The sequence below is a fragment of the Lepeophtheirus salmonis genome, chromosome 3, assembly GCF_016086655.4.
Source record: "Lepeophtheirus salmonis chromosome 3, UVic_Lsal_1.4, whole genome shotgun sequence".
NCBI lineage: Eukaryota > Metazoa > Arthropoda > Copepoda > Siphonostomatoida > Caligidae > Lepeophtheirus > Lepeophtheirus salmonis.
In genome coordinates, this window is record NC_052133.2 from 1,367,091 (window position 1) to 1,393,947 (window position 26,857).

The 26,857-nt window shown below is 32.9% G+C and overlaps 3 protein-coding genes across 4 annotated transcripts in view; 2 read left to right on the top strand and 1 right to left on the bottom strand.

Annotated features, from left to right (window-relative positions):
- Positions 1-5,270: 5,270 nt before the first annotated feature.
- The window catches only part of LOC121114490 (protein angel homolog 2), a 41,485-nt gene continuing 19,898 nt past the window's right edge, over positions 5,271-26,857 (bottom strand). The window contains exon 4 of one of the 2 annotated variants that reach the window (XM_040708466.2): positions 5,271-5,662. The gene's annotated coding sequence lies outside the window, so the exon portion shown is untranslated. Of the gene's footprint in view, positions 5,663-19,770; positions 24,346-26,857 lie in introns of those variants that run through there. The other variant, XM_040708467.2, reaches the window with a different exon arrangement.
- LOC121114489 (uncharacterized) lies at positions 13,820-19,948 on the top strand. The gene is made up of 10 exons (XM_040708465.2): positions 13,820-13,993; positions 14,066-14,403; positions 14,477-14,784; positions 14,862-15,165; positions 15,236-15,630; positions 15,692-16,129; positions 16,212-16,294; positions 18,047-18,358; positions 18,418-18,471; positions 18,543-19,948. Exons 2-10 carry the CDS (start codon positions 14,327-14,329, stop codon positions 19,407-19,409), a joined length of 2,838 nt encoding a protein of 945 aa, XP_040564399.1. The 5' UTR covers positions 13,820-13,993; positions 14,066-14,326; the 3' UTR covers positions 19,410-19,948.
- LOC121114283 (uncharacterized protein K02A2.6) lies at positions 23,976-25,151 on the top strand. The gene has a single exon (XM_040708205.1). The coding sequence runs from the start codon at positions 23,976-23,978 to the stop codon at positions 25,149-25,151; it is 1,176 nt and encodes a 391-aa protein (XP_040564139.1).

The following is a 26,857-nucleotide window of genomic DNA, read 5'->3' on the forward strand; positions in this document are numbered from 1 at the left end:
TTCGGGAGAAATTATTGTCTAGATGGACTTCAAATACAAATCCTAGGTCAGATGGAGTAATTGTAATATTATACGTGAGTGCACGTCTAAAACGCGACACTCCGGAAATTTTTAAAATAGTTAAATAATTCTGTAATTTTTAAAGTGGTCGACGAATTAATTTATTTAACGTGAGAGATGAGAGTCTTAGACACATGTCTATTAAATATGGCCGCGCATGTTCTCCACTACCAACTCCAGCCTGGACCTGAAATTGCTGCACGACTTGGCGATGAAGCTCTGATAGAGGTTGGCTCAGGCGTTCTTGAGGGCATACTTCAGTTGGTCCTTGGACTTGTATTGGACTCCTGACAGCATCCCCATTAAACGCCCAAAAGTAAAGAGGCGAACCATCAGGCGAGTGAGGCGGTTTTTTCTTAAGCTTGTTGAGAAGAAACTTCGACCTTGCGAGGCGTTTTTCCTTGTCTATAGGGTTGAGGATTTGACGAGGGGTGTTCTTGTAGACCTTTAGGCCAAGATATTTTTTAACTAGCCGGTCCATGGTCCTTCTGCTGACATTGAACTCCCTGGAGAGGCCTTGACTTAGATCTTGTGGTCGTCTCGGGAGTCCCTTTGGCTACCACGCTGTAAACGTTGGTGAGGCTGCAGTTTAGAACCTTGGCAATTTCGGTGGGATTTTTTCCCCGCGCGGGAATTTCCAAAATTGCGACTTGACGTCTCTCCATATTATCGGCTGTTGTTTCACTATTGCTATTTAGATTTTGCTGGAGTTTTGTTTATAAATAGTCAAGACCCTTGCCTCGAAGTATAAATCGGTTGCAACTCAATAAAATCACCAATATGTGCATGGGGTAAAATTTAAAGGAGTGTTCAGTTTTAGACACGTACACCTGTATCTATACATACTTTTAATATTATAATTTAGTTAAGAAACTAATTGATTTGCTATGCAGTTGAAAATTTGATTGAATTATAAAACGATCAAAATGATGTCCTTTATCACATTCAACAGCAAAGGAAGTACAGATTTTCTTCTATTTGTTTTTAAATTTAATAATAGTGAAAATATTCATTTGGATTTTTTTTCTTGCAGTATAATTTTCTTGAATATCGACATGTTGGTTTTAGCTTCAGAAAAAAATGAATAAAAAAACGTACACACTAAGAAAAGTAAGCAGTATACTGATTTTTTTAAGATTTGGCTGTCTTGTAACTACTAAAGCTTTATGGAACGAAGCATGGAACTCCATATCGATAGATTTCAATGCAAAGACAATTATGAATAAACCTTAGACCAATTTTGGGAGTTAACAAAAATTTTACGTTTTTACTACACATATTTAGATTTATATTATTGTAATCGGTGTAGATTGTAATAAATATATTTTAAGGCTAAACAATGAAGACAAAATGAAAATAAAAACAACTGAAATTAATGAAGCACATAAATAAATACATATTATCTAGATGCAATACACCAGGGGTCGGCAACATATGGCACGCGTGCCCCTGCTGGAACGCAGAGGCATATTCACTGGCACGCGCGAATTAGAACCTATTCCCGTATTTTCTGTGTGTTTTTACCATTGTTGTTCATAGTGGCACACTCATTGATTAGAAATGTTGAAGCTGGCTCTCCATGTCTCAAAAGTTGCCTACCACTGCATTACACAATTATTTACAATTGATAAATAAAAAAATAATTTTAAGTATTAATGTCATATTAATATGCTTAACAATTGTCCAGGCAAATAAACAATCAATTAGTGTCCTATACTGTTTCGTCACATTGTAATCGGTAATTTATTTATCGAGTATTGATGGGAGATCCTAAATCCTTACGAGAGTGATATTCAAATATGATGACAAGTGATTTAATAAGTCAGAAAAGGACTCCCGACTCATTAATTTTTGAAATATATCAAACAAATTTCCAATTTTGCAATATAAATCTACTATAAGTTATAAGAAACTGATAATTTATTAAAATATTTATCACGTAAGAGTTCCCAGGAACTATTTATACATAAATGTATGTAGGTAATAGAATAATTATATATCTTTTTGCGGCTGTCTAGATAAAGATATCTAAAAAAGAGGAGAAAATAAATTTTATGGTCCAGGATCGTCTTCTAATTTCTTCCAGAGACAGAAGAAACTCACAAGTAATAAGGGAATCGGAAGTGAGGTTGACGTTTTTTGGGGTATAAAAAAAATCCTTATTTATAAATGGATTCAGTGTCATAGATATGAATTTTTTGTTTGCTAAGTACATCAATGACACTTAAGGACTCAAATCATCGCAATTTGAAGCTTTTTTCAGGAAATCCATGTCAAAAATGGCTTAAAATGACCATATTTCCCGAAAAAAATCCAAATTTCGTGGACGAAAACGAAAGAGTTTTCTAAGAATATTAGTATACGAAATAGAGTGGAGTTTGGAAGGAGGAGTTTCAATGGAAGAGCTGCAGATGAAGGATGATAAGTCTCTTTGTTCCTCACTTTACATTTCATTTCAGTATTATTTATTTCTTATAGATGTATACAATGATTCAATACAAGATATAGAGCGACGGATGTGTTTTTTACCTATTGGATGATGAATTAAGCAATTTGGATGTTGAAGGACATCTGCACAATGAATGATACTTCCATTAAAACATCCACTGAGTACGTCACAAAAACATTTTCTATAGAGATATTATCCCTAAATATCATGGATATCCCATTGTTATAAGCACATATGAAATCAATGGAACTATGAATGGACTCAGATCCATACATCCGGATGTTCCACAAAAAGATCCATCAAACCATCATTATTGTCTTAGAAGTAATTAATTTGATGTATATATCACTATTCTGACAAGTTTATCACACGAACTTTTTTCGCAAAAAGTGCTAAATCATTTTTTTTATACTTCCTTTACACTATGAAGTAGTATGAATATAAAAGGTTTCGTGTTTCTCCTTATTCTGTTTTGTTTAAATATTATTGTTAAAAATGTATGTTAAATCATTCTAAAAAATTAGATTTGAAGGTAATTATTAACTTATTTTATGTAGCTTTTTCTCCTGATTTTTGTGGGGCAAATATTTCTAATATTTATTCGATAGCAACGCAGTAATTTGAATTTTTCCATAGAAGTTCTAACTTTTCCTCTTTTCTACATTTATTATTGTAGATGATGCTTTGGTTATCCCTCCTTTTTATGCTTAAACATCATGCTTCAGAAGAAAATATGTGGTGCGTCTACATTAAAAAAATCTACAGTAAAATAAAGTAAGGGAGAAAATCCCAATTGATTTTTTTACTTCATATATACATATAAGCCAATATTTCATTGTCATTATGTAAATTATAAGACTTGTATTCAAATTTGTAGGATAATTTAAGATAACCATGAATTTTAGTTATAACTTCGAACCTTTATTTGATAATCCCTGATATGACCCTTTCAAATAAATAAAATATGTCCATTTCTCATTCATTTATTGTGCCAATAAATTTTGTGATAATTTAAGTGCAATTTTTGGTGCCTTTAAAGTGTTAATAAGAGCAATTTGTGTATGGAAATTGAGGATTGTTTGCCAAAGAATACAAAATATCACTCAATTATGATAAACCTCATTAATGCTTGCTTTTGTTTTCAAATATATATTTTTTTAGTTACATAGTAGAATACTTAAGTAGATTATAAAAGTTAAAAAATATTCAATTTAAAAAATGAATCAATATAATTTAATATTGAATCAAAGAAAACGACAATACAAAATATTATTTTTGAGATGCAAAGATGAAACATTATTGTTAAATAAATCTTAGAATTAATGAAGGATTGTATATTTTTATCAATATTTTACATTAATAATATATTATTCATTATAAAAATTCCAATTTTTATTAATATTTTAATAGGCACAGAAAACAGGGGTGCAAAGTGTAGCCATTTTCACCCCAATTGAGGTGATTTCTTATATATAGTATTTAATACACTAGAAAAAATAATTTAAAATCAATAAAAAATGTAAATTACTATGTCAAACGAGAACACTGAAAGAAATACATAGCAAAGGACATCAATAATTCAAAAGTTGTCTAGCAAATTCATACAAAAGGGTTAATTTCCAGAACTAAGAATGAATAACTTTAAGACTTCCCAATTAGAGATTAATCTATATTAATATGGCCATAGTAATTGTAAGGAGTGTGTGAAAACCATATCGTAAGTTTGATTAAAGTAGTCTATATTGACACAGCACATTAATTTCTTATAAAAAAAGTATATTGATACTAAGTGGTCCATTAAAATCTGAACAATTTGAATTATAAACTCAACAATATATACTATATTAATTAACAATAGAATTTAAATTAATACTATAAATAGATGTGTGTGTATGAGGTCTCTTAATCATTAATGTAGCGACAATTATAGCTATCAGGCAGCGATGGAAGGCCTGGCACCCGCTGCGGATGTAGTCCTCTGTCATGACCAAATGCTGGCGGCAGTGGCTTTGATTACCTTGGTGTTTGGAGGACGGACACTGCAAGCCTTCCCCCTCGACATTCATCCAAAAAGTGTAGTGATGCAAGTCGGTAGTTCAACCTTGATGTGATGTAATGACTAATGAGATGCAAGTTATGGCATAAATTTGTAAATAACAATGTTAAGTGTTATAGAGAAAAATACTATGTTTTCGAATTCTTTTGGTAAAGTATCAATTTTTCTTATGCATGCTGTCGCGGCATCAAAGAATTCCCCTTTCTGTTGCTCAGTATCATCATTTGATGTATTTTATCTCTATGGCACATATTTACAAATAATACGGATTACATATATATTTTTAGTTTGCTCATTCCCCATGTAATGTATAAGAAGGATAGTGAATTGTAACAGAAATGTGTACATATTTATAGTGTTACTTTTTTACATATGAAGTAGAAGGAAAAAATAATTTTTATATAATGTTATTTGATTTATTATACTTGAACTCTCTTGAGCTTATAATAATTAATAGAAATTTCATTAAACATAGAAATAAATAAAGAAAGTTAAAGAGGAAGTCGAAGGCCGGAAGTTGAAACTTTTCATGAAATGGTAACTTTTGTTTATACTATCCTTATCAAAGGCCTTTAAAAGTTGATTATATATCAACTGAAACCAATAAATCATTCTAAATTTTATATTTCTTAAAACTGTCAATATTGAGAAATGTATTTCCAATGATAAATATCCGGCTTTATTTAAAAACAATTATAGGCATAATATATATGAAAATTCATTTTATTATACTATGAAAGGGGGTTCTGTCCCCCTATATACATACATTGTACACCTTCACTCATAACACTGGAGAACACAAATTTTGTAGGAATAAATTAAAGCCAATAAACAAATTTATCTTTGAGCACAAAATCTAAAACTGATCGCAGTTTTTCTGTCAACTGTCTGAATTTTTTATTCTAATTCCAATACATAAGGGAATGATGATAGGATAAAGATTTATCCTATGAAGAGAACCAAACCAAGCTAAACTTAATACGAGAGTAGAGTCAACTCCTTCATTGGGTAGGAATATATCCATATATATATATAACAAAGGGTCGAAACTATGACAGGATCCATCCACTTTCACATTAAAATAAAAGGCTCCAGATCTAAAGTATAAATAAAGATATGTAAATTACCAATACGACAATATGAAGTTATTACTACAAAATTAAAATTTATAAAAACAACTTATTTAAATAATTGAATAATTCTAACTGAGATAAATTTGATAAATAAATGCGCTTTTAATTTATAATTGCTAAGAAGTGGACTTATATGTTCTCCAAAAGTTAGGAACAAAGAAAGATAGAGGGAATCTAAGGAAAATACTTTTAATTTGATCATCCATCTCAAGAGTTGTTCGGATTCCGTATTTCACGAGGGACGACAGGATAAAAATTCCTCCGAGAAAAAGAGTCCATTCTACTCTATTACGATGCCTAATAGTTTTCCTCGGATAAATTTTATCTTACTTTTAATTTGGTTATTGTTTTAAAGGTAATAAGTGACTCAGAACGTTAATAGTCCTGAATTACTATAATACTAGATATTTTAGAATTCAGACAACTGAGAAAAAAACTGAGATCAGTTTTGGACTCTGCACTCAAAGATAAATTTGTTTATTTGTTTTAATTCATTTGTACAAAATTTCCCACCTAATTGTTCCTCTGTGTAATTAATCTGGATACCATCTGATAAATGAATTTATACATAGCAACATCAATCGCAACATATACGTTATGATATTTGCATGGAAGTTTGATACCTGCTTCAGCAATATTGATTCACTTTTCTACGAAATTTATTTTTAATTTCTTTTAATATTTTATTAACAGTTTCCCTCGTAATTGGTTGTCCAGCTGTGTGTAGAGTACATTTGATTTTTATAGTCCACATAACATAACATACTTCAGGCCTTTCTTTTTTGATTCGATTTGGAGGTCAGTATCGTGTTTCTGATCGTTTGAGTATTTGAAGAAGTTCGATGGTCTACAATTTTTTTTCATCAAATTAACAGTAAGGATTTTATTGTTCTTTATCACTAAATTTGAAACCTTTGAATTTCTTTGCAATTAGAGAACGTCTTTACGAAAGATCATTTTTAAATGGATATAAAGGTCACAAAAACGACTTTCGTAGACTGAAACTTTTTAAACATACTTTTTTTATCATTTTAAAACAGTAAATCGAACTAACAGATCCTCCCAAAAATAAGACAGCCTAGTACACACCCTAAAATATAAATATTTTTTTAAATTTTACCTTATTGTGACATTTGACCTATGAACTAAAAACTATACTTTATTAATTTAAAATATTATAAAGCGATTGCTTCAAATGTTATTTTCCTCTTATGTATATAATATCATATTGAAGGTGAACTTTCAGTATATGTTAAGATTTGAATTAAATATAAACACTTCAATGTTAAAATGCATTTTGTTTGTTTTCATTAGTGAGCGCTCTTAAGACTAAAGTATTCATAAAATTTATTTATTTTCTTCTTCTTATCCATATCCTATTATTATTCTAGTTTAATTCTTGAGGATGTTACACGTGATGTGAATTAATATAAGTATTGAGTAGTTACGTAGAAGTGTACGCATTAAAAAAGGAGAGTAACGATGATCATTTTTGGAGGAATTATTTTCTATATTATTAAGGAAAATTTTGTCTTAAAGCCGACGCCCCATTACCCAGGCAATACCAGGTACAACCCCCAGTAACATAAAACTCAGTTAATTACTTTGTACATATATTTGAACTTATAAATTTCCTTTTTAATATAATATTATAAAAAAATTACTCGAAAACTTCAAATCGGATTTATCTAAAGCTAGATTTAATACATTTAATACCTGCATTACAGGTTCGTGTTTAACGCATCAAGCATAATTAAAATTCGAAATAAAAGTTAAATTTTTTTATTTGTCGAATTTTTGAAAAACCACTCTACCTCATCAAATAGTCATATGATAATGTTAACTATTGACGTATGGATGAATAATCTTAACTCATTGTTACTTTCCTGGTGAACTCCGAAATCATAATTTAAAACAAAAACAAAAACATATCCTTGTTATTATTTTTATTAACACACTTTTTGAGCTATTTATTCAACGGATCTTCATTATCCTATATCTAGTTTTTCTTTTATTTTTGTAGTACATTTTAGGAGTAAACATCAATAGAGCATGAAAAAAATTTAAAAATATATATATCAGCCTCATGGTGGCGTGAAATTATGTAGCTTTTTGTTTAAAAAAGGATGCATGCTCAGTAAAGTTTTAACAGGACCTGTTATGTCAGAAAGATCAGGGGCGTCCGAGTTTCAGAGTTTTTTTTTGAAAAAAAAACATTTTGGAATTTTTTTTCAAAAATTGACAAGTTTTTACAAAAACTAAAATTTTTGAAAACAAATTCAAATACTAAATTTTTTTAACTAAATTTTAATTTATTTTTTACAGAGACAACTTCATTTATAAATACTATTTTACACGTGATTAAATTAAAACTAAATTTTCTAACAACACAATAGTATATGCGTAATTATACAAACATATGTTAACATTCTTCTTCTTTTTTGTGTTTAGTGTTAATACAATCCAAACGAATAAAGTAAAACCAGGAATCTCGGTCCCACCATTCCCGATGCATTAAAGGAATTAAAAGTCCCGCTTTATTAGTGTCAATTCAAACTCGCCGAGAGACATCTCCGCTATTTTTGGGGAATGCAGACACCTCTGAAACGCACTGCAAAGATAAGAGTCTGGATCTTGTATATAACCTTTGACGCCAAACGTAGTCCCTTGTTGGTTCCTTTGAAGACGTATAGAAGCTTATCTGGATCAAGGTTTCTTCTTAATTCCTAATTTCAAATATTACATTTTCTAGTAAGAAGCAAATTCCTTTATTGAGGGAGGGGGGCTAGAATCCCTCCAGCCACCCCCTGTGGACGCTCGATCACCAATTGTATCGATGGTTTCATTATCAGAACTGTCCAAGTTTTGACATTTTGGAGTATTTTCCTTTTCCTTCTCCCTCATTCAGAATTTGTTTGATGGCAATTTGCTTCCTCTTTTCCAATTTTCAGATTTTAAAGATTGTTTTGTATTCATAATAGTGTTTTTATTTTTAAACTTGATCTCATTTTAAAGTACTTCTGGTTCACTGGAACTTTGACCAGCTCAGAAAAAATAGTATTGGAGGGCATTATCAATACCTAAACACATCTTGCGATGTATGATAATTCTGGATTAGGTCAACTTTACAAAAGCATACACTCTACTAATACAGCCTTATTATGCCCAACTGCCAATTGTACTCCATTTATCTTCTCTAGGTTTTCTGAAATAGAAATGCAAGTAGCGAATGATTAAATCAGGTCTGTAACTACGAGAGTAGATAGTGTGTTAACCCCCCTCCTCCTCCCCCGAAGAAAAATCTTGTTTACTTCTTTGTCGAAAAGATAACGTTATTTGTCAAAAAGTGAAAGTATGCTCTCAAAATTTTGATTTTTTCAATCAAATTTGAAGGAAATTAAAAATATTTTTTACATAAAAGAAATTAAATGACAAATTCTGCTAAAATTGTCAAAGTTGCACACTTCCACACAGACGAGTCATGGTACACAAAAATATTAAATTTTTGAACTATTGTAAATATGAAGTTTGTTATACTTTTTCGAAATGTTATCACAATGAATAGTATTTGCTCGGTCTTTGGGTCAGTCTAAGATAATATAAATAAATAATATTTATGAAATGTTGAAATTGAAAGTGCGCATTGGTGTTAAATATTTTAGGAATTGTGAGATACAAAGTCGACATTCCAGTGATCTAAAATAATTCATATTTCCTCTCTTTGTTGATTGATTATTAAAATTTAAAATAAAATAAGAGCTGTAACACAAATTAAGTTGTACTTATCTTATAACCTATAAATGAGATACAATATTCATAAATACTAGAGTATTTATGAATAAACATATATTGATCGGAAATATCTTGGAAGGAAAAATTATTTTAAAAATAGTATGACATTTTGATTTGGGATGTTAAAAAAAATCAAGGAAAAGAATAAAAATTAAGTTGTATATAGTATAGGTTCAACTCTAGGTCAAGGTCGGAGCTAAAATACAATCTAACGGTGAAAAACAAAACAAAATTCGCAAAGTAAATTTTTAAAAAAATGCACAGATTTTGAAAAAAATTAAAAAGTTCATAGCATTTATTGGAATTGTAAAAGAAACACAAACCTACCAATATTTTTTCGTACTTGCAAAAACAAAAAAGTTATGAAGAATAATGTTGACGAAAAAATAACCCTCGATAACTGGTTACTTTTTGCAAATATTGCAAAAATATGTAACAAAATGTTCCGAAAAATGTAAATATTTCAATTAAAAGTTTAAGTTTCAAATTTTATGTCCAAAATGTATCCTTTTATGGCATTTCTTTTTAAAATATTGAGAAATTCTTCAGAAAATGACAGATACTCCAGTTAAACATCAATTTTTATTTGGCAAATTTATATGCAAACCAATCTTCATACAAATTTCTACAAACTTTATTCGTTTTGTTAATCCCATATTCCGATGGAAGTTCATTTTTTAGCACCTGAAATAAACGAAATTGAAATTTTCACCAATTTCTTTTTTCCCCATAACTTTTTTGATTTTGAATGAATTTAGAAAACGTAGTTATTCGTATAGTTGTTGTTTGAAATGCCAATCTCTTTTTGATAAATAACTCAAACCCCTATCTAGTCTCCATGATTTGTGTTTTGGGCATAGCATAATCCCCCTTATATTACCTCCCAAAATTGACACCCCCGTCTTAGCAAGTCCAAGCTCAAAAGAGGAACCCATGCAATATTTCAGCCTCCTAGGTTCGACGGTGTGGGAACGTATAAAGGACATCTACACACAAACCCAATCTCTCTTTTATTTATATAGATATTGATGAAAATCCTGTTTAAAATGAGTATGGCATGTAAAAAAAAAGAAACCGAAAATCAACATGGTAACCCTGACAATTTGAAGAAGGTTTTGGAGGAGAGAAAGATGCTTATGAATTTTCAAAAGATCAGGTGGAGCACAAACTGATGTTCCATAAGGTTTTGAATATAATTGAATCTATTTAGGAGAGGATGTTCACCACTCAGGAATTAAATAATAATAGCGACTTCTAAGGAAAAGAAAGTTCCTTTTTTATATTAGCTATAATGGGGGAGCTAAAAAACGCACCGGATTTACATCATTATATATATATTTGACAGTACTGAAATGACAAAAGTTGGGAATTGGGTATCACCAGATATATTTTATTATGTATTTTATTCCTCTAAACAAGAAAATAACAATCTAGCATCCAAAAAAATGGTCCTTCATGGATCATTTTTGGTTTGAAAATCTGTAAAATTTCGAAAAAAAAGGAAATTTTGGTGTTATTTTATTAAAATTATCGATTGGAATCGAGTTACATAATTTATATTTTATTAAGTATTACAGATGAAACATATATTTTGAAATAACATTTTTAGAATATTTCTCTAACTTGACTCATAGAATAAGTATTTCAGTTCCAAATATGTTGCAATGAATATATATTCTCTTTTGGTGCGGCGTATTACACGCATGTATTTTGATGTTTCTCTTCATTTTTATTAATCTAATCTCCTTTTTTGATATCAAATGTGTAATATATTATTAATAAATATACTTTCACTGTTCATTTAAGTCAACTAAGACAACCTATTTTACCAATTTATAATTTTAGACTACAAAAACTGTAAATTAAATTCTTAAAAATACGACCTTTTACTTATTAGTCCTTAATTTCTATGGTTGATTTGTTGTCATTTAAGCATATTTTTATTTTTATATTCTCTAAGTTTGATATTTTTCATTCATTTTAAATATATATATATTATTTTTCGATAAAACTAATCAGTGGCGTATTTCAAATCCTTGATATTAATAAGGGAAGTATAATCCTGATTGAGGTTAGAGGAACAGTATGGGCGAAGACTGATATCTCCCAAATCACCCTCATCTCTTTTCAAATGGTCTATCTTCTTGCTTAGAGCTTGATAGTAAAGATAGTAGAACATGCTTAGAGTGCAACTAATAGAAAACTTTATTTTCATAGACTTTTTCGAATAGTGTGTGAACTTCATACCAATAAATTACCGCTATGTTACATAATAATTGAGCTCAATAGTCCCAAAAGTTGAGCGAACTCGTTTTTAGGTGTAATAGATTTTATGTATAATATATATGTATCAACATTATTATGTGTTTATTTATTATAAATAGGGAAACTTTGGAAAATTATTTGTGTTAACGTTCACAATTTTGAACTTATTATAAATTCAGAAAAATAAGCACAAGTTTCTCGGCTGCCTGAAATTTCTGAAATTATTATTGATTTGTCTCATGATCAATTTTATGCTTATTCCATTACAAAATTGATTATCCTAGAAATTAATAACTTTTCAAAAATGAAAATCGACATTGTTTCACATTTAAAATTCGTTTCGTACGACTCTACATCTCAAATCATTGGTTGGGTGGAGATAAAATAAAAAAAGTTGCACCTTATAGTCGAGTTTTTTTAGGTTTTTTACTTCAATATGTGGTTCAAAATTGAAGTAGATTTAAATAGTATCGCCATGAAATTTGTGGAATAAGGTGTGTGGAGTGCTCGCTCTGAGCATGTTATACTACCTTTACTATCAAGCTCTAAGCAAGAAGATAGAGTATTTAGAATCTCAAAAATAAGAAACATAAGATATAGGAGTGACTTGGAAGATATCAGAGTACGGCCATACTGTTTACCTAACCTCAGTTGGGATGCTACTTAAATTATTAATATCCAGGATTGGAACAATACCACTGGATATTGTATCAAAGTAGTCATTCCTCAAAGTCAACTGCTTAGTTTTGTCTCTTCCCGCTTCAACTTTTCAAAATATCATCCCACACACAAAGTTGTGAACGTGCAGTAAAAGAAGTAACTAACCCTACCCCTCAAATTTGTGCACAAGAGAGACTTAATCAGAGCAATATTAAATTTCCTGTTAATTTTCCCTATTAATGCAACAAACATTCATTAGCAACATGCATGGAACTCAAATACTTATATCATGAGGCAATTTAGAGAAAAATTGTTTAAATATTGTTGCAAAATATATGTTTAATTAATTATACTTCATAGATTACAAATTATGTAACTCGATTCAAACCGATAATTTTATTTAAACACAAACGACAAAATTTTCTTTTTCCCCCGAAATTTTACAGATTTTCAAATCAATAAGCGTCCATGAAGGATCATTTTTTTGGGGGATTTTTAATGGCCTGTTTCCTCATGTATTCCTCTTTTTTAGAGGAATAAAATGAAAAATAAAAAATATACGGTGATAACAAATTCCCACCTTTTGTCATTTCGGTACAGTCTAACATATATATAGCACGCAGCCGTTTTTTTACTTCGAGCACCTGCAAGAGCTGTGGCTAGGGACACCATTGGGAACAAGGATACAAGCTACATAAATTTATTCCCTTTCGTATATCAAATCAAAATCATTTGAAAATAAATTGCCTATTTCATTTTGTTAAAGTTGATACTAGGATTGGATTTCGGTCTATAATTCCTTTACCTGTCTGAGAACACTATGATTTATTATTTAAAGCCAAATAATTTGGTTTATGATCGGACAGGATCGAACTATTTGTAAAATTTGGTCCTACGAAATATATATTTATATATAAAATACAGGGTAGGTAGAATACATCGGTTAACGGTTTGATACAATTCGGTCCAGACTGCTGTAGAAAAAATTACTTATGACCAAAAGGAAGGAAAAACTACTTAAAGCTAGGATCGTGATAACTCAGATAATGTAATCGCGTTAATTAAGGCGGACGTACATTTCTTGATTTAAAAGAATTATTATTCTCCTGTAAATATTTTTGTGTTAAATATTATATAGGTAGGTATATATTTTCTCCAAATATAAATAGAATTTATCTTTTTGTAGCCATTTCTGAATTACGACAGTTAAAATTCAAATCAAGACATTTCTATATAATATATTGTTCAAACTACACACAAAAAAAACACGAATGATTCGTTTCATTGAATGAAGAGAATAAAGAGAAAATATAATTGCAAAACTCATACATAAACGAATGAGACTTCCTTTTTTCGTTGATAAGGCAATCATTTTTGTAACTCTTATTTTGAAGAAATTTCCTTTAGTTCTCCTTTGAATATGTGATTTGTCTAACTACTTATCATTATGTCCGATTCACATAACAATTTAACGGAATTTTGTAATTGGTTACAACTATTAAAGGCCATTGATCGAGACTTTGAGGCTCTTCTTTGGACGTCCCATGATCCAATGGATACTTTGTTTGAGCATCTGAGGTTAGCTTGGATTTTATTTTTGTTGAAAAGTCTTTAATCCTATACCTAACATTATTTATAAACATATAAAAGGGATGGGGTAATCTTGGCTCGAGTAGGATTATTCCTAGAGGAAAACCTTGAAGGAGAAAGAATAACTCCGGCCAGTGACTACTTTCTTACGACCGATGGAGCAACCTTTCGACGAGAAAAGAATATTAATTTTTTTTTGAGGAAATGCTCACTCCTTGGGGTTAAAAGATATTTTACCCTAAAAGATTTAGAGAGGGATGTAAATCGAATCGGTGTGTTGAGGACATTGAAATCCTTTTCAAAGAAACTCGAAAAAAAAAGATGAAGAAAGTAAATCCTTCCATTGTGAGATTCGATGTTATACCCTTAACAGAGGAAAGGAACGTTAATGAACTTGAGTAAGCAATACTTAAATATTAGTTTGTATGTTTTATGTATATTCTACTTTTCCTTGAAATCAACTTATATTAGTACTGAAATAACTTACTACATGAATAAAACAGCCCATCGGCAACAAAATAATTACTACAATAAGCGACAACGAAATGAGGAAACAGAGATATTTTACGAAAAGTATATGTCTTATAATGATCAAGATATTACACCAGAACAAAAGCTTGAAGCATTTCTTAATAAATCATCTCCAGTCCATAATAAAATATTGCAACTAAGACAAAAAGAGCTAGGATATCAAAGAAAGTTTTTAAATACTTTGGAAAAGATTATTTCCTCAACGACAGCATCAGCTGAGATATCAAATCTTGGAGATATATTCCGAGGTATGTAATTATACAATAATTAACAGGTTTTTCATCTCACAATATGTATTTTGCTCGGGGAAAAAAAAATCAATTAGATCTAGAAGAAATCCTAATGCCTTTAAAAAAACTTCACAAAAGATTATTTGATAAACTTTTGAAGAACGTAAATCCTGGGCCAGTATTCAACGAATTGAAGATGGATTTTTGGATCTATGCTCCCTTTATCATCTTACTAATTAATGCTCTCAATTTAATTGAAAAATTTGAGAAGAATGCATTAGTCAAGCAGGAATTGGAATTGATCAAGTCCGACATGCAAAAACAAATCAATTTGGGAGACTCTTCCTTTCCTGCATCGTTTGATCAACTCTTTTATCTACCTCGGCAGCATTTGGGAAAGTAATTTAATCTTAATTTGTAATCTATCTACTATGAGAAGTCAACCTATTTATTTATTTTGAATAACCAGTTATGGAATGCATTTAAGTGCCATCATTAAAAGCGCTAAAAAAGAATTAAGCTCGGATAATTCCTCAAAACATGTGAGTGACTCTCATGTTCTTCTTATTAAAATTGTTCAACGCTGTATGAAAGCAAAAACTGCAATGGACGACGTCCTTGACTATGTTAACTTTTCAGTGGGAGAAAATGCCAACAAACGAATCATACGGGATCTGGGCTCTCAATTGTCTCAACTTAAGATTTCCCCCGAAGATTTAGCGTCTGACTTTGGCTCTCTTGTTTTCGAGGGGAAAATCCTTCACAAATGGGAAAAAGATAAAAAGTATACAAATCGATACATGGTATGCATGCAAAAGCTGATTTTGATATGTCATATTCATAACGGAAGAGGAAATAAAATTAGTAAGTGATTCCATATACATATTTTCCCACATTTTGATTCTTTTTTATTTTATAATTTAAGTGTATACCCCAATACGGGAATTAGAATTGCATCTCTACGATCCAAGGCTAAGATTCAACGTGTTAGAAACTATGGATTCAACAGGGGATCAATCTTTATCCCTCACAGTAGTTATAACTGACAATAATCGTAGTCCGCTTGGAGATTCCTTTAATCTGAAATGTCGAACGACATCCAGTTATGATATACTCAAAAAAACATTGGAGAATCTTTTTAAATCCTCAAGGATTTCATCTAAGTTCCATCCTAGGCATACTCATGACTATGAAATTCATGAAGTTACTGGAGATTTCAAAAAGCCCAGGGTGTGTGGTCTCGAAAAATGTAGCAGCATTCTGTCAGGTCAATTTGTAGTTGGAGTGTACTGTAAAACATGCAAAAAATATTATCACAACCACTGTTTTGTAACAAATTCACCAGAAACTCCATATGAAGACGGTAAATTTATGGCTAAAGCAAAGGAGAGGGACTTTGTGCATACATTAGTGTAACTGCTAACAATATTTAATTGTCTTCCTAGATATTGATTTGATTCGTAATTTGAGTAGACTGGACTCAGATGATGATACGGACAATGAAGAAGATATAGATGAAAAATGTCTAGTAAGCTTAAATATTAAATCAATTCATAAATTATATTGTAAAAATATAAGGGAAAAATACCTTTTGGGCCCTGGAGTCATCAGGGTAAGACTCCAAAATCCAATAATTGTCCAATTAGTAGCATATCACTTATTTCCCTCTTGACTAAAGTATTAGCCGGATAGATCTTAGTATAGGGTCACATCATATAATTGAATTTTTGAATCTGTAAATAAAATTAATTCAGCTTCATCCTGATCTGAAGGGACAACCAGAAGAATGATCTCAATAAATGTAGCATAATTTGAAAGATCTATCTAAGTTGTTATAAATTAATAATCAAATGGTCTTATGGTTTTAGGGATTTCAAAAATGGCCAATTTTTGTGGATAGGTAAAAATTCTTCTTATTTTTTTTTTTTCAAACGCAGTTTAGAAACCGAAAAGAGAATGAAAATCAGGGAAAAAGGAACTAAAATATATGTATGCACATACAGGGGTGAGTAAAAGTATCCGGACAATATTTTCAAGTAAGTTTAAGTAATAGTAGATGGCATTTTAAGACAAAATTTATTACATATGAACAATAAATTAGGCAATTGAATGCAATATGATCAACCTCAGTACTGATCACCAAATGCAAAGGGGAATTAATTAAAGTCTAACTGGGGAAATTTCTTGTTGAAGTGGGACATGTTCCTCTTCACTTAGAGCTTCAGGGATCTCAAGGAGCTATTTTATGTTCGTTTACCTTCGTTCTCTCTTCAGCTCTCAACACAACTAAAAATCACACAGGTTAAGGTCCGGCTTGTTGGACGGCCACTCATCAGCTTTTATAATGACACGGAACTGGCTGTCGAAGTAATGCATGATATTTTTGGATACATGACAAAGCGCCGAGTCTTAAATCAACATGAACATTTCATCTGGAGGATATATGGCTTACAGCCATGTCCTCACAACATTCTTAAGAAGGTCCAAGTACACTGAGGAGATCAACTTGAGACAATTGTCTAAAATGTTAACTGGAATGACATTTCTGATAATGGTGCTCAAGTCAAACACCATTATCTTGGACAAGAACTTGGTATTCATCACAGGAGGAACATTATCTCGGCGAGCCAGCGGTCATTCTTTAGATTGTAGGGAGCATTCATGGTGAAGTTTGACTAATCACCTAATAGCTTTATGATGCCTGAATTTGATTTACAAATTTAGTAGAATTTATTGGCTCTTTGTAACCTAATGTATTCATCTTTGTAGTAAGAAGATGATGCCTTCACTTGATGTAGGAATTCAAGCCAAGGCAGTCCTCGATGGCGCTGGCCACCGTCCTCGTCCTGATAGACCTCCTCCAAGCATGAGCAGCCATTTAGATGCGAAAATTTGCTTTCTGCAGCAAGCCAAGAATCATTACTAGCCTCAAACAATTCTGAAATGACTATACGTTTGTCTTCTTGTTGTTTTATTGTGAAACTGAACTGATTAAGTACAGAAACATGAGTTTTTGTTCAGGAAAGTACTTTCGGGAGAAGTTAGAGCTTGGCAAGATAAATGTACTATTTAAAAAAATAAAACAATTAAAAAAATGTCCAGATACTTTTACCCAACCCTATAGAAAGGGAGACAAGTTTTCTGGAAATGAGGGGGGAGAGAAGAAGAACAAGTATATAGGTTTTTTAAAGCTCCAAACAGAAAATATATATGCGCAGTTAAATAAATGACTTCAATCACTGAATTTTCTAATATATGTATGTATTATTCATTTTTCAAGACGAATATTTTTGGAGATTTCGAGTCATTTAAGGAGAATATCAATGCATATAGAATTGGATCCTGCATTCTATATTCAAGGGATGAAACAAACGGTATCTACAAATTAGCATACAGAGCGCCAAATAAGACGGACAAACCAAAAATTCTGAAAATAGTGATATCTCGAGATCCAACTACAAAAAAGTTCAAGGGAGCAAGCATTTTGCAAGATGCAAAAGAGTTTAACACTTTTACAGACGTAATAAGAGATTTGAAAAACAATTGCAACTTTAAATTTATTCACAAGTCTCAAACCTCATACTCGAAAGAGGTATTATTACTTACTATGTCATATATCCAGAATTTAAATTAATTTTGATATAATCATAGAATTCTGATGGAAGAAATCCACAAGGATCGCACTCAAGTCGTGGAGATTTTCCGGTAATTGCTTAAAAGATCAATGTTAACCAGATTTAATGATTTTTTTCCTTTATCCGCTCCAACTCTGATAGGAGGACATCCGCTCATTTTTATGCTTTGGTGATAGGAAATTGGCTCTAAGGGGAACACCAAGTGGAACATACTTGGTGTATCCTGAATTTAAAGATCCATGCAGGCCATTCACTATTTTAGTATCTCGAGGAAATACTTCTACTCCGGGTAGAATTCCTATTGAAGTGATATTTCCCGAAGAGACTCCTAATCAAGTTCGATATATCGTAAAGACATTCGTGAATAAGCACCAATTTGATTCCATGTCCGGCCTGATTGAATATTACAAGAATCGTTGTAATTTACTCTATCCACTTTTGCAAAAAGAGGATGAGCCTTCAAAAGAGGAGCAAACATCAAATTCTAATGATTTAATTTCGAAATCCAACTATTACTATATCGACACCTCTGATGAAGAAGAGGATGAAGAAGATATGTCTTCATCATCCTCAGAGGACTCTGACGCTAGCTGTGTAGGAGATACTCAACATGAGTCTTCTTGCTCCAGGCGCCTATGTTCTCGAATACAAAAAGACTTGGAGGAAACAGACTTTTATGGAGGATTTATCGATAAATTTGAAGCACAAAGAATTATGTTGTCCATAGGTGTTAAGGGTCTTTACATGCTACGTGTCAAGCCCTCCACAAAGGAATTGCGAATCAGTTTAGTGAAACAAATGGATAAAAAGGAAATCTCACCTACCTTCAGAAAATTGAAAATTATACATATTAAGATCACTGTAGAAGAAGAAGATGACGATGAGGGGCTGAAAAGGCTATATTATAACATGGGCCAAATCCAGGCTTTTTCGTTCAAAGAATTAATCGAAACATATCAGACACAACCTCATAGAAATTACGACTTTAAATATCCATACAGCCCTTGAAGTGTCTTTGAAATATAATTTAAATGCATTTATTTCCACAAAATTTAGCTTTACAATTTTTTTCAAAAAATTTAATTTTCAGTGAATAGCTACGGATTTTTGAAATTTTTATCCAAAAATTTGAATATTTAAAATTTAATTGTGGTATTTTTTTCCTAAAATTTATTTTTTCAACAAAAAAATTATTTTCTGTGAATAGCTATGCATTTTTGTAATTTTTCTCCAAAAATGTAATATTTGAAAACTTTTTGAAGAGCTGTGGATTTTTTTTTTTTTTTTTTTCCAAGTTGAATATTTATTTTTTCTCCAAAAACCAAGCCCCCGCTGAAGACACAATGAAATGTGTTATATTACATTCAAGTTTTGTAACAATCCTTTATTGTACGATAATTATACATATTATTATGCTACAAATATGTTACAAAAAATGTCACATTTACAAATTTAATTTAACTGGCATTAAGACCCAAATTTTATTCAATGTACAATATACACATTAAATTAAATCAATTAATAATAAAACGATGACGAGTACTTAACATATAATCATACCAATAATTTAAAAAATGTGAGTGCCGATTCTAAAATATGCAAAGGCTATAATTAACGCAAGTGGTTCTCAAACTGGGGTATACTAAGGATCGAGTATGGGGTTTTATTTAAAAAAAATGGCAAGTGAGTATGTCTTAAATAAAAGAAAAAGATGGTCAAATTTTAAAGTTTAAAATAATGTTGTTAAGTGGAGATCTTCTTGATATTTTCTCAGGTTATACACAATATCAAAAGTGTAAACACTAGTGATTCAGGCGGGCAGGAATTGTAATTGGATTTTTTTTTTCCTCAATTTTGATTCTTGTTTCTTTTAAAAAAAATCGGGGGGTTTATTGTTCTTTTTTTATTATTAAAATTTCGATTTTTTAATTGTAAGATCTGAACCCCTAAAAAATAATGGATCGGAGTACTTTATTTTAATATTTTTGCACAAAGGATTTTAGCATTGACACATATAAACCGACTTTGCTCTTTGAAATGATATCATTATAAAAAATATGTCTGAAATGAGCTGGATTATATACCTATATATATATTTAAAACAAACTGTTATTCAATGAACTATAAGAAAGATCAGAGGTTTGTATAAGGAATAAATTAATTATAATCTAGAAATCAAATAAATATTTCATTAATTGTGGCTCTTCAATAAATAAACTTATAGGTTGGTCATTTGTAAAAGAACATTGAAGGACAACACCAGGATTCATTCAAGGAAATTGATCAACTAGTTAGAAAATAACGACCATAACTCAACAAGGTACTAGGAACATTGATATCTATTGATAATTGTAAAAGTTTACTCCACTATAAAAAGTACTACATTAGAATAAGTGTTGATATTCAGTTTAAAACATAATTATTTGTGGTTTTGTTTTTGAATGATTTTTTTTTTTTTGACGGATCTAGACCGAAATTTCCTTTCTAAAAAAAAAAGATAGAGATGGAGTTTGTGTATTTGTGTAGTGTAGCAGTGTTTTTCTTTGATCCTTTGTGAGTATCTTTGTGTGTGGTTTTAAAACTTTGTTTTGGTTAAAAATACATGAGTGTGTACGGAAGGCCCCTCTTCAGTCTTCCTGACTCATCTTATTCGGACAAACTGCTATATATTTTATTACTTAAGTAGTCGTTCTAATCTTTACTTCTTTACTTGTTCCCTGTATGTACATTGTGAATATTAAGTAGGCATAAAGTATCTCTAATAAGTACTAGATGGGTATCTGAAGTATTAAGACGTTCATTTATTAATCATAAATCCTTGATTCGGTATTCCCGTGGTTCCCCTTTATGAATCCCTCATCCTCCTTCTCGTGTCACTAGCGTGCCTGGTGCCTACCCTTTCGGCGACGAGGAAGATAACTAATTAGTGGTTTATCATCATTCTTAAATAGGTAAATACACATCATCTGGAGACGAGGATGAAGACGCTACCCAGATTGACGCTGAAGGAATTGAGAGGAATGTACCTCAATGGAGCTCGTTTCTAGTGAGGAGGACCTACTTAAACTTAAGAAGGCCGAGCTCATTATTTTGATAAAGGATCATCTCATCGAGTGTGGCTCTGATCCTAAATGTTATCAATTTGAGAACTGCTCCAGAGTCATTGAAGCAGTCAAACCGTCATGTTTGCCATTGGTAGTGTCTCAACCACCCTTGTTCGAGATGTCTGGTCCCCAAAGAGGACATCGATGGGTATCCTGGCTCGACCAGTTTTGTAACTATGCGTCGTTAATGGGCGAGATGTCCCAGGATAGGCAGTCAGCTCTCCTATTGCACTGTGCCGGTCCTGAGGTTCAACAGTGGAGGAAGACCTTAAAAATTGTGGAGAAATCAAATGAGGACTCTTATTCTGCTCTGGTAAGGTGTATTACCGATGCCTTCTCTCCAGTTGAGTCAATTCTCGGTGAGCGTCATCGTCAGTCTGAACTCAAGCAATGTGAGGGTGAGTCCCTAGATGACTTCGTTACTCGCCTTAGGAAGCAGTCACGCTTCTGTAAATTTTTGTGTCGTGAATGGGAAGAATCTTATGAGGATGACATGGTGCTCAGTTCCCTTCAAAAGGGTACATCATATCCCAAGCTCCGCCACGCCGCATTCAAGAAAGGTCTCCGTAAACTCAAAGAAGTAATGTCCCTTGGAAGATCTATGGAATCCGCCGATATTCATTACATTGAGATGGAAACTCGTGCTTCAGCTTCTGTTTCAATGTCGGAGTACAAAGGCACTAAGGGCCTGCAACGGGGAAAAAAGAATATCAAGATGTAGTTTTGCAACACTTCTCATCCATTCGTGAAAGGGGCTTGTCCTGCTTGGGGTAAGCAATGCCTTAAATGCGGGAAAGCGAATCAATTCAGTTCCTGTTGTAAGGGTGTTCCTACTCCTTCCTGCTCAACCGTCTTTAGCCTTTCTAAACGAGATGATGATGATCGAGCACACATATATTTGTCCATACATGGGAAGAGAGCCAGATTTCTTCTGACTTAGGAACTAATGCGAATCTCGTGCCCCTATCTATGGTTCCTGATGGAAGCAATCGAAAAAAGTCTTCTTTTGTAAAGGTTTTTGGAGGAGGCAAAGTTCCCACTTATGGTGAAGTTTCTCTCGATGTCAAATTTTATGACTCGAAGTTACGTATTTTAAACTTTATTTGCACTGCGGTCAACAAGCCCATACTGGGATTTCGTTCTTGTGTTGATCTTGGTTTGGTGAAGATCATGAGCAGAGATAGCCGCCTTGAATTCGGAGTTCTCTTGTATTTTCAAGGACTCACCTGGTCAATCGGTGAGCCATGCCAAAGCTGTTGTGCACATTCAGGAGAGCGTTCGTCCGCGCTACATTCGTGCACGTGCTGTGCCACTTGCTCTACGAGAGGCCGTGGTCAACAAACTCAATGCGATGATTCGGCAAGGAACTTTGGAGAAGGTGGATACATCTGAATTGGCATCCCCTATCGTTACTGTGATGAAGCCCGATAAAAGTGTTCGGATCTGTGCTGATTACACCCAAACTGTATCCCCAATCATCAACAAACAGCTTCATCCCTAGCCTCATCCTGAGGAATTGTTTTCCCACCTTTCTGGTTCTCGTGATTTTTCAAAGCTCGATTTTAGGCGTTGCTATGAACAATACAAATTGGATGACGCATCAAAGGACCTACTCAATATAAATAGTCCTCTAGGTCTCTTAAGATATACAGTTTTGCCTTATGGATTAGCTTCTGCTCCTGCTATTGTGCAGGCAACACAAGAGAAATTGTTTAAAGGTATCCGTGGAGTCAAAATCTACATTGACGACGTGTTGGTCTTTTCTAAAACTAAAGAAGAGCACCTGAATACGTTGAGAGTCGTCTATTCAAGAATCAAAAGTGTTGGTGGTCGTTTAAAAGCCAGTAAATGTTCTTGGTTTGCAAAGCAACTCACTTATCTCGGGTTCCAAACTTCCGAGGAAGGAAGGTCTTTGGACCCTGAATTGGTAAAGCCTGTTTTGAATTTCCCTGTCCCTTCAAATGTCTCTGATGTCAATTCATTCTTGGTACTTGTTCAATTTTATGGTCATTTCATTCCAAACCTTTCGAGGGTTGCTGCGCCTCTTCATGAACTACTGAAAAAAGGAGTGGATTTTTCATGGTCTAATCAAGCCAATGATAGCTTCGTGAAGATTAAGGATTTTGTCCGTAATGCTCCATGCTTAATGCATTACGATCCTTCCTTGCCGTTATTCTTGTCAACGGATGCTTCTCCTTTGGGTCTTGGTGATGTTTTATCCCAATTGGATAAAGATTTCGAGCGTCCTGTTGCATTTTCTTCGAGAAAGCTTTCGGGATCTGAAATGAACTATTCCTAGATAGATAAAGAAGCCACTGCAATCATCTATGGTCTTCAAAAATTCGAACGTTATCTCATGGGACGTTCATTTACAATCAAGACAGATCATCGCCCTCTACAATACATTTTTAATCCTAGAAAGGAGTTACCTGCAGTAGTGTCTGCCAGTTTTTCACGTTTTGCAATTAGAATGTCAATGTTTATTTACAACATCAAATATGTCAAACCTATGCATATATCCAATGCTGACCCACTGTCTCGTGGTCCGCTGGATGATCCTTATATTTGTAATGGCCCTGTGGAAAAAATGAAGTGCAACTCAATTGAATTCTCCAGAATGAAAGAGTCTGAACTATTGGATGCTACAATGGAAGATCCTGTACTTCCCTTAGTCATCGCTGCAGCTAAGTCAGATGACTGGTCGTGTGTCCAAGATGAAGGGTTACGTTCCAAACGTAACGCGTTATCCGTGAAGAATGGTCTTCTCTTTTGGGGGATAAGATTCGCTGTCCCAAAGAAATTACGCGCCCAATTCCTTCAACAACTCCACATCAATCATGCTGCAATGGTAAAAATGAAAGTGTTAGCACGTAGTAGATTATGGTGGCCTGGTTTAGATCAAGACATTGAAAATTTTGTTTCTGAGTGTCGTACATGTCAGGAGAATGCTTGGGATCCGCCTTCTCAGTTTGTTCCCTTTGCTCCTTCGAGTGAATGGGAGCGAGTCCACGTTGACTATGCCAAAGTCCAAGGTAAAGATGTCCTTGTGATGATCGATGCAGGATCCAAATGGATAGAAGCTGCACAAATGAATCATGTTTCTACTCTTCCTACTCTTAAGCAACTATTTCTATGGTTCACTTGTTTTGGGGTCCCTCGTACTCTGCACTCAGACAACGGACCTCAGTTCGCAAATGATAAATTCAGGATAAAGCTTTCAGAGTGGGGGGGTGAAACTCACACTTTCTCCGCCGTACCACCCCAGTCGAATGGTCTCGCCAAGAGAGCCGTTCCGATCATCAAGTCTCTTGTGAAGAAAAACCCTGGCCTCTCACTAGATGAGCTTTTATTTTCGTATCGCTCTACTCCCTGGGTGTGTGGAAAGACACCATCTGCGCTTTTGTTCTCTCATAAAATACGGACTCGACTTGACACAATGCTCCCTCAGGAATCGCCGTGCGTCAAAGATATCAATAAGACGCCAATGGCCAAAAATGTGTGGTGTCAGAACTTCAATAATAGAAAACCTACATGGCTGGAGGGAAAAATTCTGGACAAGACAGGAAACGTTCTATTTAAAGTGCAAGTGGATGGCAAAATAGTAATACGCCACATCAATCAACTCCGTCCTTGCCGTTCGGGTTGATTGGGGGGTCATGCTATATATTTTACTACTTAAGTAGTCGTTCTGATCTTTACTTGTTCCCTGTATGTACATTGTGGACATTAAGTAGGAATAAAGTACCTCTAATCAGTTCTAGATGGGTATCTGAAGTATTAAGACGTTCATTTATTGATCATAAATCCTTGATTCGGTATTCCCGTGGTTCCCCTTTAGGAATCCCTCATCCTCCTTCTCGTGTCACTAGCGTGCCTGGTGCCTTTTTGGGCTTACCCTTTCGGCGACGAGGAAGATAACTAATTAGTGGTTTATCATCATTCTTAAATAGGTAAATACACATCACAAACCTCACCTATCCCGTCGAAAACCGTCATGGATTCATCACATAGCACGTAAAAGAAATTTCCTCATTTTTTTTCCTAGTCTATTTTAATAGCTGTTTATAATCCCCGGAGTTCTCCCTCAATGGTGCAATTTACTCAGGGTGACTAAACTCGCCTTGAATTTCTTCATCTTCTTCTTTTGTCGTTGTTGTTGTTATATTGACAAAAGGACTCTAGGCAAAGAGTGGACACTCAAGGCAAGGAAGGTAGTTAAAATTGGAAACTGCTTCATGTTCCTCCAGCTAGGCACGTAGCCAGTGGTGGGGGGGGGGGTGAAGAAATTTTATTGCTACAGATATTTTTAAATCAAATCCCAACGGAGTTCACAGTATTGATTGGGATATACCTCATTGCCTTTGCAAAGTCAGTTCCTTTCATATAGGGAACGCTTCTTCATTTCAAAAATATCTTCTGAAATAAATCGTTATTTTCAATTATTTGAGATATCAACATTGGAACACAAAGCGATCAGCCTTATTAATAAATGTTACAGAGAATCCTAGAAATGTCCCTTCACTGATTCAATTAGGAGATAAAATTGAAACAATTGAGTTTATTGGCCAATCTCGACTGTGCAGAAACTGTTTTATGTTTTGTCATTTAAGGTCTTCATATGGTGAAAAAACTAAATCGGTTCATTACTATAATTCAAATCAAGGATCAACTATTTGTTCAGAGAGCAATCCACTTTCATCCACACCGGCTACACAGGCATCTAGTGATACTAATGAACGTATCTCAGATTTTACAGTGGAAATAGTTGGCTTAATTTCGAACTCCTTAGAACCAAATTCAACAACTAACACTCTGGTAATGATAAGCCTAATACACCTTTTCTGAGCGACAAAGATATCGCTCTCAGTCCTAACAAGCCTCTTTTGAACAAATAAACGGGTTTTTATATTTTATATTTTTTTACCTCTTACTCAGCAAAAAAACAAAGAAATGCGCAGAAAGAAGAAAGAAAAATGACAACTACATGTAGATATAACTCCGACTTTGTAAATTTTTCTTACAATAAATTTGTTGTACGCCTAGGTTGAAGTTAATATATATAATTCTAAAACTCAATAAAGTTTTATCTCCGCCTTATTTTCCAAAATCTATAAACTATCTCATTAAGTAAGACTAAATCCTTGTTCTTAACTATTTCTCCGTGCATAATAACCAGAGTATTCGCTTGTGTCTTTTAAATTTTGATTAATCATAGACGTATATATCTTTGTCGTATTTTCATTTTCTTTGAAAAACGGCCATTGAAATAAATTTATTTTGAAGTTCTTTTAGATTATTTTTTTTTTTGCCAATATTCACTCCAACCAGAGTAAAAAAGCTTAAAAAAACTCT